This window comes from Nelumbo lutea, chromosome 7 (genome assembly GCF_056320005.1).
Source record: "Nelumbo lutea isolate HS-2025 chromosome 7, American lotus-T2T, whole genome shotgun sequence".
Lineage (NCBI taxonomy): Eukaryota > Viridiplantae > Streptophyta > Magnoliopsida > Proteales > Nelumbonaceae > Nelumbo > Nelumbo lutea.
Genome location: NC_142690.1, coordinates 720,028 through 737,991, shown reverse-complemented (window position 1 = coordinate 737,991; position 17,964 = coordinate 720,028). Strand labels below are relative to the sequence as shown.

Below are 17,964 nucleotides of genomic sequence, written 5' to 3'. Positions count from 1 at the left end.
CTGCATCAGGATTAAGCCATATGAAGTTCCATGATTAACCCAGGACCCACCCATGATTTTCAACCCTAATAAGACACATCCCTGCTTATTATTAGTGGAACCTAGAAACAGCAAGCCCCCAATTCAAGCATATCAGACGGTTGTGAGCTTCTCGCATGCCAATACCATTTATGCAAGTGCTTGCAACACAGCTCTATCAACAAGACAACTATTTGTCTAAAACCAGATAAAGAAGGGAAATATATGCATTAATTGCCTTTACTAATGCCAAGTAGACGTTCATTTGGTATTAAGATGCCAAAAAATAAAAAACAATGCATACTAAATGGTACAAAGATCACCACCAACCTCCGTATTGAAGTTAATGATTGTAAATTGATAAGCAACCATTCAGTTTTGTAGCCCCTATCAGCAAATTGCCTGCAGCAAATTCATATAAATGTGAAGGAAGTTGAAATTTTAAAATGTTTTTCATTTCATGTTCAAATAAGTGACCAGGTGAGGCCGTGAGGGAAGTAGACCATGTTACAGATTAGTCATATAAAGTCCCTTTAAGTGAAAGAAAAGCATTATTAATGTATCCACCCCTTAATCCCCTTGTAATGTGTGTAACGTAATACCAAAAAAAAATGTACAGAGAAAATAAAGGAAAACATTGGCAAAAGAAATTTTAATGAATAAGAAAAGAAAATAAACATTAGAAGTAAAGCGTTAGATACTTGCAGAGTTCTGTTGTTCTTTTACAGATATCCATGCACCTCCTAATAAATGAATAATAAGGCATAGTTAGCATGTGACATACCAAAAATTTGTCTGTGGATAGTTCTGGTTTTCTGCACGTACTTCTATACAACAAGCTCATCTTCAAGATAACTGTACTCGAAAGTGAATTCAGTCTTAATCCTCTGGCACCTGCATGTGAAAATACCAAGAAGTGATTTGAGTAAATTTGTCTTGTTTGGACATCTGACAGATCTTGTTCGCATTTTTTTTTTTTTTATAATTGATCTTGTTCACATTTGATTACTATAAATATATCCTTATTAATTAAATGAAATAAGACCAGCATTTATAAGTGGAGAAAATTCTCCACATGCTCTAAAAACAATCCACAAAAGTATAGAGCATATCACATGTTTGCCCCTATAGCAACGAATGTAAGGATATGCAAAAGGGGCAGATAAAGTAGCTACGTTATTCTGCTGAATTTGAGCCCATCAATTCTCAGTGTTTGAAACTTTGTTATCCGTTTTTCTAAGCAATACATCCTTTGTTCAATAATTCATAACAAGGGAGAGATTGAGGAGGATGTCATTCAAAGAATTAGAGCAGGATGGGGAAAATGGAGGGGTGCATCTGGACTCTTGTTGGTTAGAGAATAATGCAAAAATTGAAATTCCTAAAAAGAAAACTCAAATACTGGGGGAGAGAAAAATTCAAATCTTTTGCAGAGGAAAAAAGTGCTATCCTTTTGGAGTTAGAAGAACTAGACAAAAAGGAGCAATTAGGAACACTGGACTAGTGTCTTAAAAGGTGTGGGAGGTATACGCTTGGAGGCGCGCATCTAGGTGAGGCGCTCCCAAAACGCCCTGAGGCGTATGCAAAGAGAAGGGAAAAAAAAGGAAAAGGGAAAGAAAAGAAAAGAAAAGGGAAGGGAAGGGAAGAAAAGATAAGGGGAAAGAAAGAAAGTGGTTTGCCCCCCAGATGCCCCTTGCCCCTTCAACAACCCCCCCCCCCTTCAACTAATGCTATGCATCTTTATTCTTCTTAATATAAAAGTTTTTATTAAAAATAAAGAAAAAATGAGATCCCCCCTTCCTCCTAACACCCTCCTCTTAAGGAGGGGTATGCCTCCTTGTGTTTGGGAGGCTTACGCCTCTTGTGTTCTTAACTATGCCTCACACCTCTAGATAGTGGAACACCTCACGTCATGCCTCCGCGTTTTAAAACATTGCTCTGGACAGAGAAGGAAGAAGTAGGATTGAAGGTCTAAGGAGTTATTGGGAAAAGGTGATTAGAAAAGAAGAAATCTATTGGAGGCAGAGGTCAAGGATTAGATTGTTAAAGGAAGGAGACAAATACTTAAAATTTTTCCACAGCTACGCGTCGGGAAGGCATAGGAAAAACTTCATCTCAAAAATTAAGGTGGATCAAAGGGAGGTGGAAGATGCAGATGAAATCACAAAGGGCTTTCTTAATCACTTCAAAAAGTTATACTCTATGGAGAGCGTCAGAAAGTTTACCTTAAAAAGTTGGAATGGGCCAACTCTAGCAGAAGACGAGGTCTTGGCTTGAAAGGGATTTTGAGGAGCAAGAAATAAGGGGAGCAGTCTTTGATATGGATGGAGATAGATCCCCTGCGCCCAACGATTTCCCCATTTTCTTCTTTCAGATTTGTTGGGGCATTGTAAGAGATGATCTTCTGGAGGTTTTCAAGGATTTCCGCTCCTTGGCTGTTGTAAACAAAGGAAACGACTTTATCTTTATCTGCCTCATCCCAAAGAAAGATGGCATCTTGGAAGTGAAAGACTTCAGACTAATAAGTTTAGTAGGGAGTGTGTACAAAATTCTGGCAAAAATTTTAGCAAAAGGACTTGGAGAAGTCCTAAGAGAGCTTGTTTCTCCAAATCAGTTTGCCTTCGTGAAAGGAAGACAAATCGTGGACAGCATCTTAATAGCATATGAAATCGTCGAAGATAGAAGGAAGTGTGGAAGGTCGGGCCTCCTTGTGAAACTAGATCTTGAAAAAGCTTACGACAAAGTAGACCGGGACTGCCTTCTCCAAGTTCTGAAATTGAGGGGCTTTGGCATGACATGGCTGCAGTGGATGAAGGGCTGTATAAGTTCAACAAAGGTTCTCAATCATGGTAAATGGAGAGGCCAAAGGTTACTTCAAAGCAGGTAGAGGCCTCCGACAGGACTGTCCTCTATCCCCTTTCCTTTTCACTCTGGTAATGGATGTTTTTAGCCAACTGGTGGAAAAATCCAAAAGCCTAAATTTAATTAAAGGCTTTCAGGTAGGAAGAGATACTCTTAATGTCTCCCACTTACTGATCTCTTGCTCCTTTGCTACAGCTTTATGGAATTGGAGTTTTATGTTGTTTGAATGTAGGTGGAACCTGCTATCTAATACTAGCTTGCAGTTTAGTCCGTCTATCTTTGAATGGCACACAAAGAGAGGGAGAATTATGTGGAGGTGCACAAGTTAAGAGCAGTTTTGTTGTGGACAGTTTGGGAAGAAACAAACACCAGAATCTTTTGTGAAAAAGAAAGAACCTCTCAGGAATTAAAGAATGTATTCTGACAAGGGCAATTCAGTGGCTGAAAACTTTAAAGCTCTTTGATGCATACTCTTTTGATGACCTATGGAGAAGCTGGTTAGCAGTGGCTAATACTTCTACCAGGAAGGACAGACATGGAGTTGAATGGATGCCACTAGGGGAGGAGTTTATCAAGCTGAACTTTGATGGAAGTAGCCAAGGAAATCCAGGACCTTTAGGCTTAGGAGGTGTGCTGAGAAACAAAGAATCCAGCTTGCAAACCAGCTAGGCATAGAGCATCTGATTATTTAAGGGGATTCCTAGGTGATGGTGGGTTGGCTGAAGGATCCAGACATTGTGATTTGGGGTTTTAGAGATCTTCTCAAAAAGGTTAAATGGTTAACAAGGAATATGACAATCAGAGTTCAGTGGGTAGGCAGATCAGCAAACTCAATGGCTGATTCACTTGCAAAACAAGGGGTTCTTCGGGCTACTTTATTTTGGGCTTCTGTGTAATTCCTTTTGTACTTATAATTTGTAACTAGTTTTAAAGGAAAGGTCGCATCTCGTGCCTTTCCATGGGTTGCACGTAACTCTTATTTGCTGGTTTAATAAAATCTTACTCATTTATCAAAAAAAAAAAAAAGTCTCCCATCTCCAGTTTGTAGATGATGTCATCCTTTTTCTGGAAGCTAACTTGGAGAATATTAATAATGTGAAAAGGGTGCTGCGTTGTTTTGAATTAGTCACTGGCTTGAGGGTAAATTACTCAAAAAGTAGCCTAGTGACTATAAACCAAATTGAAGAAACCCTCTTGGAAAGCTTCAAGGAAACTCTGAATTGCCAAGTGGAAAACTTCCCCGTCTTTGGGCCTGCCTCTTGGTGGGAATCCAAAAAGTCCAAGCTTCTGGGAGCCAGTGGTGGAAAAATGTGAAAAGAAGTTGGCCACTTGGAAATGTTGTTACCTATCAAAAGGGGGCAGACTTAACCTCATCAAGGCTTCCCTTGCAAATCTGCCCACTTACTTCCTCTCAGTGTTTCGAATCCCTGCCAAGGTCAGGTCACTGATTGAGAAACTTCAAAGAGATTTTCTTTGGGAAGGTGGGGGTGAAAAAAAAAAGACATCTAGTAAAGCGGAGTCAAGTCTGCACACCTAAAGAGGCTGGAGGGTTGAGGATTGGACACCTAAAAGAGAAGAACAATGCTCTACTTGGGAAACGGATGTGGAGATTCCCCATTGAAACGAATTCCCTTAGGGTAGATGTCATCACCAGCAAGTATGGGTTAAACGCAAATGGTTGGGACTGCAATCTCCGCTCAAACCGATTAGCTTCCTCAAATCCTTGGAAAGGTATCACTTCTATTCACAACATCTTTTTTTCTTTCATATGATTTAGAGTGGGTAATGATACCAGAATAAAGTTTTGGACAGACCTGTGGTGGGGCAATTCCACTCTAGCGGAATCTTATCCTAGAATTTTCAATCTCACCCTAAACAAAGAAGCAACCATCTCGCAGTGTCTCCCCACTTCTCCCAACGAGAACAAAAACTTGAGCCTTAGAAGACCCTTAAGAGAAGCCTACATTTCCCCAATCTCCCAAGATTCCCGTGTCTGGAAAGCCCATCATGTTGGTGAGTTCTCTTCCAAGTCTTTCCTTGAGGCTCTGGTTGTAGGAGACCGGGACTGTGTCTTCCCTTTCAAAGAAGATCTGGTGTAAGTTTGTTCCCTCAAGAGTGTTTTTTCATTTAAGAAGCCTGTCTAAATCGAGTAAACACCTCTGTATTACTGCAGAAGAAAAATCTTGGATGGCTTTATATCTCTCCTCACGTCTACACTTCCCCAATCTCCCAGCTGATCACCTTTTCATACACTGCCAGGTAACCAGAAAATTCTGGAACTACTTCTTACAGCTAGTTGGGTACAGCTGGGTGGGTCCTAATCATCATCAGGACCTGATTTCCCAGCGGCAAGGAAAAGGTCTGAGCAAGAGAGGTAAGGTATACTGGCAAATAGTGTAACATGCTGTGCTATGGGGAATTTGGGAAGAAAGGAACAATCAGTTGTTTGAAAACAAGGTAAAATCCATGAATGAGCTGATCCATCATATCAATTATCACTGCAATTTGTGGGCTTCTAGCTGAGAAGTGTTCACAGGAATCAATGTTAATGACCTTTACAGGATTGTTGTCAACTTTCTGTTCTCCTCCCCTTCTATCCCAGTTACACCCAAGGTTCCATCAATAAGAAGGGAAGGAGCTTAAACTCTAAGCTTTGACAGTAGTGCATCAGGTAGCCCTGGAGTTGCTGGCATAGGGGGAACTTTAAAAGACGAAAATGGGTTCATCTGCTGGGTGTATAGTGGACTGATTGGGCATTCAGAATTTCTCCATTGAAGGCGACTCAGCAGAGGCAAGGGGCCTATTGGCTTCTAAGAACACATTTCTGAACTGGATTCCAAGGGATTTAAACGCCATTGCAGATGGATTAGCAAAACTAGGTGCCATTACATTGTATTGTGACAAATTCCCTCCTGTATAATTTTTAGGGGCCTCACCCCTGTTTTGTACTCGTACACCTTCTTTTGTACCCTCTTTTTCTTTTAATGAAATCTGTTAACTTCAAAAAAAAAAAAGGAAAATTCTATAAAACAGTTTAAGGCGAGCATTGTTGCATGGGCAGAGAATGTGAATGCAAATATGGATGAGCGGAAAAACTAGAAAGGATAGGATCAGGAACTAGTCATCCATAGGAGCCTAGGAGTAGCCCCGATAGGTGATAAAATGAGAGAAAGTAGATTAAGATGGTTTGGTCACATGCATATAAGACCGTCAACGGCACCAGTTAGAAGAAGTGATTTGTTACAACTTACAAGTTGAAGGGACTAGAAGGGCTAGGGGTAGACCAAAAAGGACATGGGTAGTAGTAATAAGAAATGATTTAAGCACTAATAATTTAACAGTGGATATGACTTTAAATAGAACATATTGGCGAAACAGGATTCATGTAGCTGACCTCATATGGTTGGGATAAGCCATGGATGATGATGATGAAGCAATACATCCTTTACATGACCAACACTCAAAACCTCTAAACTACACTATTGTACTTTTCTCTGTCAAGATTATACAGCACAAAGGATCTTACAATATCTTCATCTCATTAACACAGACACCAGCAACAAGACAATGAAGTTTTGACCAAAATCCAGCATTCTTTCATCAATGCACTTTGTTACAAGAACCGACTCTTATACGTCTTTGATCATTATTTTAGAATTTTCACAAACATCTTAATGGCAATTCCTATCAAGCCAATTGGACAGGAAGACCAAGGACACAAAATTGCATATTTGTTAGGGATGGTGCCACAGAAAACATATTAATGTTCTTAATGAAAGTCTTTTTTTCAGGGAAAAGCAATCCTCCAAATCTAATGCCCTGATAGTATCAAATTTCACTGTCCCAGCTATATCTTATAAGAAGTCCATCTAGTCCCCTCATCCGACTACCTACCTGAGTGTAAACCAGGATACTTCCCAAGCCAATCAACCTTAAACATCACAATAAATTCCAAGTTGATACCCTCCACAGTAAGCGCCTAGCATTTTTAGTGGAGTGCATATTTCCAAGAGTAGTATGATAGCTCTCACTTTAGTTCATCTCCATTGTGTTTTTGTCCCTTTTGACACTGCTCTCCTTCAAATGCCTTATGAGCAGAAAACAATAAGACCAAACTAGTGTTGCATGGACATGGACATGGGAGTCAGAAACTGAAGTGAACATTACCAAGTTTGAAGCAAATAACAGCATTCATCTTGTACATTATCCATTAATTTATATCAAATGGAAGATAAAAGTTAAACATTACGTAAAAGTGTCCTAAAACCTATGGAATGTTGGATTTCAAGACATGTCATACACAGACAGACTGTTCATTTAGAAGAGTCCATCCAATACCGGAGCCAACTCAGTGCATAAAAGTTTCAATTTAATTTATAATTACAAAATATATTTCCATTTGGAGGAGACAAAAAAAAACATACCACCCATGTTGTGAATCATCATTGGCAATATGGAAATCAAAGTATACATAAGTCCCTTGTTCACATTCATCAGTGGTGACTCTTGGTTCCTCGTGCCGCTGAAACCATGTGTTGTATTTCCTGTGGTATCTCCAGGATTGCTTTTTCAACTCTCTTGCGGCCAAGTATTGCTGATAAGCATTCTGCAATTGTATTTAACTTAACAAGAAGCCTAAATGAAGGCAATCAAATGAAGAAAAAAAGACTCAAGGCAAGAAAAGCAAAAGTTGGTACCTGTTGAAAGTAAAATGCAAAGAACAAAGTATCAGTGCCCATAGTATCAACACCCAATCGCTCCCAAAAGGCAGGATTGTCAACAATGGGTGCCTGCATTTGAGGGTAGCTTGGAGGTGTCACTGCAGGATGTCTCTGTAAACAGAAAATTCATGTCAATGGATTAACATGATCAAATGATCTACCGGTAAAATTTGAAATAAAACCTATTGCTGAAAATAAGATGAAGTGTAGAGCAGAGGATTCCATACAGGAATGTAGCTTTTTGCACGTTCTGAGTCTTTTGGTTGAGGAAGTTTGTAATATGCAGCCTCAAGCATCTGCAGATTGTATACTTGATCATGCATTCCCGTGGAATTTGTAGTGGATCCACTGAGATTATCTCCAATTGCACCAAGGTCAGAAGCACTTCTCCGACCAATGACCCCCAAACCAAGTGAAGGTTGATTGGATTGTAATGGTTGCCCAGGAGAGAGATCAGTATCTCTTGGCACCTGGGCAGATTCCATTAGTGAGCCAGATCCTCCAACCTGTGATACACAAGTAAAATTCATTGAGCTTAGGGTATTAAAACTTTCTACATATAACTGATTAAATGTCATAGAGAAAGAGCAAGAAAGTTGACTGTCACCCTTAGAATAAAATCTCTTCTAATCTGAAAAGGGTCATTACCTAATGTTGGGGCCAGTTATCTGGGGCTTAGGGAAGGTTGGACTGAATACAGACCTAACTTTTGGCATTTTTTCATTTTTTGTAGAAAGTAGCCCCTACGAGACTTGAATCCACATTCTCATCCTTGTTAGCCCGAGATTTTAAAACTGGAGAGCAATGGGAAATGAGATCTTTGAACTGTTATCAATAAAAAAGAAACATCTCATAGCTGTGTACTTTGGAACCACAATCATGGAAACTTTAAGGGCTGAATTAATGGTGATGGTTCCAGGACTGCATATAGCAAAATCATTGAATGTTAGCTTCTTGTTGGTGGAAAGAGATTGAAGAGTTATAATGGGTTTGTTAAAAGTCTGGAGGCAGAAGATGTTTCACAAGTTCCATACAGTCTGGATCCTTTTTTTTTTTTTTTGCATGAGAATTTTACAAACTGAGGCTGGTAATTGAAAGGGTAGACCCGACTGTTGGGACTCACAAATTGAGATTTGGGATTTGATGAAGACTTGGGGTGGTCATCGTAGATGGAAGATCTTCAGTGTTCGCTCGCTACTGAAGCTCCGAAAACCCCATATTTGCTAATGTTGCTCATTCATTCATCCTAATGAAAGATACTTTTAAAAGACACTTAAAGTTATAAAATCTTTTTTTTATATAGGAATTAAGAATTTAAGACCATGATATGGACTAGTTTGGGCTTGCCTCAAGGGGTTGGTACGAAGGCAGCTAGTAGAATCAAGAATGAATAATGTTTAACATCACATTAGCTATTTGAAGTAATGCAATTGGGGAAAAATAAAGAGAATAAGAGTTTACATGCTTGAATACGTTTTATATGTTATGCTTGATTTTATTTTTAAATTTTCATTTTAAATATGTTTGACATGTTATGTTTATGTAATTTAATTTGAGATAATAGGTTTTTTAAACATTTATTTTAAAAGTTAAGTTTATTTTTTAATTAATATTGTGTTTAATATTTTTAATACTTTGCTTTTTTTTTTTAATTTTTTCAAACTTTTTGGCTTCTTTTTAAATTTTTGCTATCTTTTTCATTTTTGCACCTTGCTTCAAAAAGGTGCGTGCCTCCGGCACAAAATGGCCCTTGCACTTTTAAAACACTAGCTTCAAGTTAGTTGGGTAGTGTGTCTCTTGTGTGTGTGTGTATGTAACTAGTAGTTTAAGTTTGTGACACTTGCTTTGAAAGAGGATTTTGCCCCTTCAAAGAGGCAAACCTAAGGAAGTCCGACCCCCTCAAAGTGATCTCTCTTCTTAAAATTTCATTTTCTTTTTCAGTTGGATTAGTAAGGCAAGTAACAAAATGTTATAAAATGTGGAGGCATGATGTGACGCATTCCACATCCTAAGGCAACATAAACCAGAATAGAAGAGGCATCCTGAGCATACATGGGAAGTTTCATAGGCACAATAATCTAGTTTCTGGGACACTACAAACTTAAATACCTACATACATGTATGTATTACAAAACAGAATATGTATTATATAGAAGACACTAGAGAGGGATCTGGTATCAAGGGGGGAAATATAAAGAGAAGAGAGTGACTACAAAGAGAGGAGGGATGAGACCAGATAAATTCACACTGCCAGAGAAATTCATGTCTTTAGCCAGATAAAAGCTTAACACTTTTGGCAGTTTCACAAATAACTGTCATTGCTTCTTTCCTGGTTATCCAGGATACAGGCATTAGGGATGAATGACACAACTATAGGCTTTAAAAATGTAATCTATAAAGTTTTCAATATAGCACTTCCATTGATGACCCAAGTTCAAAAAAGACTCTTTAGACCAAACCTAAACTCTCAGGTATGCAATAAGATACTGGGAGAACTAATCAGGCCCCAAAGATAAAAATATATGGTTGATTAACTTCACATTCACATTTTCTGTGTCCAAACTGAATGCATGCAAATATAAGGAGTCTTCACAAATGTGTGATTTTTTTAAACCAAAAACAACAACAAATAAAGGGAAAACATTCAGAAAAAACCAAGAAAAAGGAAAAGAGAAAAATAAAAATTTAACATGTTTTCAGGATATGAAAAAATCTATAAAATAAGCATACAGGTGCATCTACTGAGTATGGACTCTTCAGATCATCCTCATTCATGAGATTTTTGCTGAGCCCAACACTTGTGGTAGGTTCAACACTTGAGTCATCAGATGGATTTTGTTGTTGCTGTTGGTCATCAACTTTTGTATGACTAGTGTCTGCATCATCACATGTAATAGCCACATAAAATAATTTTTTATCTTTGCCATAAAGCATAAGTCTGCATTATTAGTGAAGTTATATGGAAGTACCTGACTCTTTGGGTCCAGGTGAGCTCAAAGCACGCTGAGTAGCCTGTGGATGAATAAAATTTGGCTGTTGTAAAGAAGCTGATGTAACAGAATTTAGACCTGCTCCCTGAACCCCAAGACCCAGTCCAACTTGAGGTGACAATGATGAGTTTTGTGAATTAAACTGCATAGACCATCAATTTTCAGATCAGGAAAAGTAAATAATATAAAAATCAAATGGAACATGAAAAATAATTACTTGACTTTGAGAATGTACCATTTAGGCTTCATTAGTATTTATTTACACATATTAGCTTGCATTAGTATTTAGTAATGAGTGAGCTGGCTAAACATAAGCCCAATAAAATCAACCTGAGCTAATTTTCCTTTGTATTATCTATGTGTTTGAGATGCCTCAAGTGGTTGTTAGGTGTTTTTTTTTTTTTCATAAACGAATGCAATTTAAATTTGCCTTCAGGGAGATTCCTGAAGGATGTTTGAGATGCCTCAATTTAAATTCCTTTTTGATAAATGGTTGTTAGGAGATTTCTTGGGCAAAACAAATTATTTCAGCTCCTTCGAAATATAAATTTGCCTTCAGGGAAATTGACTACCTTGCAAAAAGTTGTAACACTAGCTTTGGATGGGTAAATAGAACAGCAAATGGGCTGGCAGATGTTCTCGTAAAACAGGGAGTGGACAGATCCACTCTATATTGTCCCCCCCCCCCTTTTTTATCAAAAAAAGGGGGGGCATGGCAATTAGCGTGGCCAATCTGGTTTGTGCTGTATTTGGGCTACTTTGTAGCATAGATCTGTAAATTTTTTTCAAGCATTAATAAATGAGTCATTTTGCTAATAAAAAAATAAATGAGTGCAATTTTATTTTTTGATAAATGAATAATGATTTTATTAATAATAAGAAAGGACTTGTGCATTCACCCTAAGAGGAGGCACAAGATGTTACCTCTCCTTGAGGTGAGAGCATAAACAATTCTTAACAGAATACAATCATAGAGTAGCAGAAAATAATTCAACCCTTGAGACCCCTTTGGTGGCAGTAGTCTAGGCAACCCAGGCCCTTTGGGTATAGGAGAGATCTTAAGAGATAAGGATAGAAACACCCTATCTCTTTATTCAGGACCAGTGGGAGTTAGTGATTCAACAAGGACTGAGATACTGGCTGTGGTGCAAGGCATACAGGTTGCAAATCAACTAGGTGTGAAAAATCTGATAGTTGAGGGAGATTCTAAGGTGGTAGTGGGTTGGTTGTCGAGTCCAGAAACAGTTCTATGGGGCTACAGGGGTCTACTTAATAAAGTTAATTGGCTTACAAGGAATATGTCAGTCACCTATTAGTGGGTCAGCAGATCAGTAAATGCCATGGCTGATTCTTTAGCAAAACAATGAATGCAATTTTATTAATCGAAGAACGAGTGTACAATCAGCCTAAGAAGAGGCACAGGATGTTACCTCCCCTTGGAGATGAGCAATAAGCAAATAAACACACACTAGTCAGAATTACAATTATAAGGTAGCTCAAAACAGGTCACCCCTTGCTTAGCCAAAGAATCAGCCAATACATTTGCCGATCTGCTAACCCACTGAAACCTATCTGCCATGTTTCTTGTCAACCAGTTAACTTTCTTCAAAAGACCCTTGTAACCCCAAAAGACTGTTTCTGGATTTGTCAACCAGCCCACTACCACCTTGGAGTCCCCCTCAATTATCAAGTTTTTTACTCCAAATTGACTAGCAACATCTATGCCTCGTACCGCTGCTAGTATCTCAGCCCTTAAAGAATTGCCAACATCCAATGGTCTTGAGAATAAAGATAGGATGTTGCTGTCTTTATCTCTCAGAATTCCTCCTATGCCGGAGGCCCTGGATTACCTTGATTGCTTCCATCAAAATTCAATTTTACCATTCCTTCCTGAGGGGGTTTTGATTCTCTGTTCTTTGTGGACGCTGTGGATGTCACTGCTGCCCAATTTCTCCTTAAATCATCAAAAGAGTAATCCACAAATAAGTCTGAAGTTTTCAGCCAAGAGGTTGTCCTTGTCATTATACACTCCTTTACTTCAGCAAAGCTTCTTTCCATTTCTTGAAAAATTTTAGCATTCCTCTCATCCCATAAAGTCCACATGCTAGCTGCTCTGATAAACTTCACATTAGCTTCCCTCTCTTTGTCAATCTCCCAAAGGCAGACAGAACAAAAAGCAGATTTACTTCAGAGGGCAAGATCCACCTGCGCCCAAATAATATAAAAACCCAGTTCCAAATATTGGCAGCAAAAGAGCAAGATATCAGCAAATGGTGACAATCCTCACTCTTCACTTTACACATAATGCACCAATTTGGGGACAAGCACACATAAGATTTCTTCTTTTGCAAGTTTTCCATAGTACTGATCTTACCATAAAAGGCTTCCCAACAGAACACAACTATTTTAGGAGGGGTTGGCCTTGACCAGATTTCTTTAACAGGGAAGACCGGAGAGGAGAGGATAGAACAGAGGGAATTAAAGAAAGATGCACAAGTGAAGGAGCCATCCAGGGTCAGAGACCAAATCGTTTTATCAAGTCTAGGGGGTCCAAACACACAAAGTCTAAGAGTAGCAAGAGATTTGAAACACAAGAAGATTTATCATCCCTTAAAACTCTTCAGAACCCAAAATCACAGTTTAAAGCCATAGGGAGAACCGGGGGGAGAGGAACCTTGAGATAGGTTTCTTTTTAAAGAGGGAGATGGAAAAGAGGGAAGGGAAACAGTCTTTTAGGGGTTGAGTGCCCACCCAAATATAGAACTGAATTTCCAAAGCTTACATCATACCTTACAAACATAAGGAATTTGGGGAGAATGCCAAAAATTGCCTTCCAGAGTGTTGTGAGCAAAGCCCTTCGGGATACCCCAACGTCCCAACTAGATTCAAAACAGCCAAGGGCCACCTCCAAAGCCATTTACTTAGAAGAGATTCGTTCTTACTCACTATGTTCCCTAACCCTAAACTCCCTTCTTTTTTGCTTCGACTCACCACTTCCCACCTAATGAAGTGATATTTTTTCTCTCCCCTAGGCTCCCAACTATATCATCATTATCATCAAAACTTTATCCCAACTACCTGGGGTCAAGTACATGGATCTTGTTTCATCTTTCCATTATGTTTATTGCCATATTCGTTGTTTCTTTATAAGCATATCCTTGTTAAATTCGTCATTATCATCAGAACCTTATCCCAACTACCTGGGGTCAAATACATGGATCTTGTTTCATTTTTCCATTATGTTTATTGCCATATTCATTGTTTCTTTATAAGCATATCCTTGTTAAATTATTAGTGCTTAAATCATTTCTTACTACTTCAATCGAAGTCATCAAACCATCTTGGTTTACTTTCTCTCATTTCATCACCTATTAGAGTTTCTCCGAGGTTCCTTCAAATGATTTCAATTTTTACCATATCCTTCTAGTTTTTCCACTAATCCATTTCATCATTCGAATTCCTTTTTGAGTTTATTGGAGGCTTTGTTATTTCTTCTCTTGGGTGATTTCTAGTCACTTCTCTAAGCTTCTTTTTCCTTCTATAAAGTTTTTTTTTATTTAAGCTTCAAAAACAAAATCTCAGCATATGCATCAGGTTGGCTGCCAGTACTAAAACTTTGCCAAACTGTCATGATCATGGATCATCATTTGTCTTTCCACCTAACTATATCCCATGCCTAAATGTATTCCTAAATTTGTTTTTGTTCCCAGAATATGTCATAGGCCCATACCTTATATACCTTGGGAAAAAAGAGGAAGCAAACCAGAGATGGCTTCCCAAGAAGAGGCAAATGTTGCCCTTGCAGCCAAACCAACATCCCACCCATTAGCATGTAAGCTGTGAATGCTAAGGGTGGGATACATAGAGAATCTCCACAACTTGTCCAGATACATAGAGAATCTCCACAACCATTTGCCTAAAAGTGCTAGATTCCTCATTGAAGATTGCCCAAACCCAGGTATCTTTGGTCATTTGCATTAACACACAACTTCCCACTTGACAATATAATCCCTTTTAGAATCTCTCTGCTCTCAAAAGAAGCCTCTCATAAGAAATTTCCTTGTCTAAGTTATTAAAATCTTCATCAAATAAAGAAACCTAACTAATGAGATATAAGAAAGAAAAAGAAAACAAAAAGAAAATGGAAACCATTTCTCAGAGATGGTTAAAAAATCAATCATATAAAAAGAATATATTCTTTATCTTATATCACTGATAAAAGATAAGAAAAAGAAAACAAAAAAAGGAGAAAACACCTGCACCAGTTTCAAAGACGCAAAAGGCGGGAGAAAGTTTTGCACTTAAGTAACCTGCTGTAATAGTGAGCCTTGCTGTTGTGTAGTGAACTGCTTATGATTTCCCCCAGCGAGTTGAGAATGCTGCTGCTGCTGCTGTTGCACTTGGTGGAATTTCTGCAAAAATTTCTCTCTCTGATCGGGTTGAACACGAAGTTGACCCTGAGAAAAAAAAAACAGATAAATCATTTTCAAAGAACAGATTTATCACACAAATCTTGCATCCTATCATTAAAAGAGGCCTGCCTTCTGTAAAATGCCAAATCATCAGCATCGTAATATTTTTTTGGGGTAATATCATGTCAGCATATGACTTATCAAAAAATATCATGTAAGCAAATAATTTCTAATAAGCATAATAGCAATGATTGCTCATATTTTAACAACTAAGCAGCACAATATAAAAGATTCAATAGAAGCATTCAGTTTAAAATTTTCAGTCTTCTACTGTAGTATGCTTCTCAATAAACACTACTGTATTTAAATTTTCCTTCAAACTTGTCAATGACTAAGTTGCCCTTCTACTCTAGTAAGCAATGCACAAGAAGACTGTTCATTTCTCTCTTTTAATAACAGACAACTTTATGAACAGAGTATAAATATAGTTATAAGGTCATATCGATAAAAGGGTCAAGGTTCCCAAGGACAAAGGAGATGCTATGCAAACCAAACGAAGATGGAAACCTTGAAAATTCAATACGTTAATACACACACATATAATGGCAAAGAGAAGTCCTATTAAGATTTGACTAAATTAGGAAGAAATATGATTAAAATATAAAATTTAAGCTATGACATATCACTAATAGAGTGCAGGAAAAATTGCCAGAGCAAATACAAGTGATAGTTTCCCATTTTATAATTGATAGAGAGTGCACTAAGGTTTGGCAAATCCATTTTTTGATTTATTATGAAACAGAAAAAAAAAAAAAAAAACTGCAGCTTTATTTGGAGCTTTTAGAGGAAGATGCATTGCAAAATTAAGCAACAGCATAAAAATGAGATATTAAAGTAGAATACCGCTTCATTTTGAGTCTGAAATGATGTTCCAGGCCTCCACTGTACACCTGGAACCACAGAAGGGGAGAAAACTCTGCCACCTACAACTGCACCCTCACCAGAATTGTTAGAATCAGCAGAACCAGTTCCATCGTTCCCCTTAGATACCTGGGGCAGGAGAATTCTATTGCTTAGTGGGGAAACCAATGGTTGCATGACGCCACTATCAGCCCCTAAAATATTTTTCTTTGCCATGTCAGAAGCAGTAGGGACTGCACCAAGCGCTCCATTGCCAGGAAGTGAACTTCCAGAACTTAAAGGTACATTATTTGATGGTTGGCTGGGTACACCTCCAGCCATTGAACCTCTACCAATTCCTCTTCCAACACCAATTTCAGTAAGAGCTGGTGATGGTCTTCGACCAGGGAAGCTTGTGTTCTCTTCTTCCTTAGTGGAATTAGACAAGTTTACTGGGGATGGAGAAACAGTCACAACAGAGTTATCCACCACACCTCGAATAGAAGCTGGAGCTGAAAGGATTGCTGAAGTAGTTGACCCACCAGCCAAATTACGTGCCGGCAAATTGCCAGTAACAGTAGCTACATGACTCCCTGCTGGTGTTGATGAAGTTGAAGAGCCCACTGTACTATTTTTTGAAGGTGGGGTTCTTGGATCAATATCGGAACTGTCCTGGGCAGCAGACTCTTCAGCTTGATCCTGAATGGAATTACCCTGCTGAACAGTAGACGCTAATGTGGCCTGAAAAGGAAAATAACAAACATTACCAAAAAATTACAGAAGGGAGAATATATTGGGACTTGTAAAGGAGGGTAAGATAACCAACAGTAGATTTTAAACCTGCAAAAAGGGCACATTAGGGGCTATTGTTGTTATACTTTTGTGATCTTTGAAGTTTGAATCAATTGATTAGTCCTGTTATGGTGTGAACACAGGTTCTGCTGGTCTTACTACCTGGAGGGCTGGCTGGATAGTTGTTTGTTTATCACCTTATTTTAATAAATTCTAAGAGTACATGACAGTTTCTCAAACCTAATTTTCGCTAGCAATATGCACATTCACATCTCAGGGACATGCAATTGTTCCTATTATTATTTTTTTGAAACATCCTGTTGGTGTTTTATTCAAAAAAGAAAGAAAAGAAAAAACATCCTGTTGATGATACTTCTACTTAACCAAAACTTTGAAATCTCACATGTGTTTTCAATTATTTATAATTTTTTTATCAGTAAAAGCATTTTATTAATTTACATAGACATAATTTACAGATTTACAAAAAAATCATGTTGAACTAGGCTAGCTTATGCTATCTTTTTTATCAGCAAAGAAGAATTAGTTTTATTAAATTAAGAGAAAGTTGTATACAGATTACAACCAGCAGAAAAGCACAGTCGGTGCAACATAATGATATACAACACTGCCCAGAAAAGTTGCTGTCTGTAAACTCCTTGTTTTGCTAATGAGTCAACCATCCCATTTGCAGTCCTGATCCAAGTGAAAGAGGCATTGAGATCCCTTGCTAAGCTTTCAATCTCTTGCAGGGAATGTCTATAAATCCAGGGAGCATTACTTCTGGAGTTAGACCAAGAGATCACCAGTTTTGAGTCCCCTTCAACCTCCAGGTTTTTAAAATCAGCTTGTTTGACTAGTTTTAACCCCGGAAGAAGTGCTACTAGCTCAGCTTTTATTGAATCTCCAACCCATATAGGCCTTGAAAACATAGCCAGCACTTTGTTTGTTGAGTCTCTGACCACAACCCCAATGCCTACCAATCCCAGGTTCCCTATGGAGCTGCCATCAAAATTCAGTTTTAATTTGTTTGTAGCTGGGGCTTTCCATTTCATCCTCATTTCTTCTTTCTTCTTAGGAAAAAGCCACTTCTCTCCAAGCCTGCATTATATCAGCCATTGAGAAGATCTGGAAATAGCTCAAGTTTTTTTACCCAATGAGCAACTTTTATCATTATGGTTTCCACCAATTCTTCTTTTGATCCTCCTAAATCGTCCACACAGCCACCCTAACTGATTTCCACATTGTCCTTCCCCTTTTTCAGCTTAAAGT

At 38.3% G+C, this 17,964-nt stretch overlaps 1 protein-coding gene across 8 annotated transcripts in view; it reads right to left on the bottom strand.

Moving 5' to 3' along the window:
- Window positions 1-211: 211 nt before the first annotated feature.
- LOC148844480 (uncharacterized) overlaps window positions 212-17,964 on the bottom strand; it is a 62,958-nt gene continuing 45,205 nt past the window's right edge. For 6 of the 8 annotated variants that reach the window (XM_088954690.1, XM_088954694.1, XM_088954693.1 and 3 more), the window contains 9 exons: window positions 15,907-16,644; window positions 14,902-15,048; window positions 10,571-10,733; window positions 10,332-10,477; window positions 7,829-8,107; window positions 7,578-7,712; window positions 7,305-7,486; window positions 803-912; window positions 212-420 (listed from right to left, as the gene is read on the bottom strand). In XM_088954690.1, coding sequence (XP_088810816.1) covers window positions 846-912; window positions 7,305-7,486; window positions 7,578-7,712; window positions 7,829-8,107; window positions 10,332-10,477; window positions 10,571-10,733; window positions 14,902-15,048; window positions 15,907-16,644 — 1,857 coding nt within the window. In that variant the 3' untranslated portion in view covers window positions 212-420; window positions 803-845. Of the gene's footprint in view, window positions 421-668; window positions 913-7,304; window positions 7,487-7,577; window positions 7,713-7,828; window positions 8,108-10,331; window positions 10,478-10,570; window positions 10,734-14,901; window positions 15,049-15,906; window positions 16,645-17,964 lie in introns of those variants that run through there. The other 2 variants (XM_088954692.1, XM_088954695.1) reach the window with 1 other exon arrangement.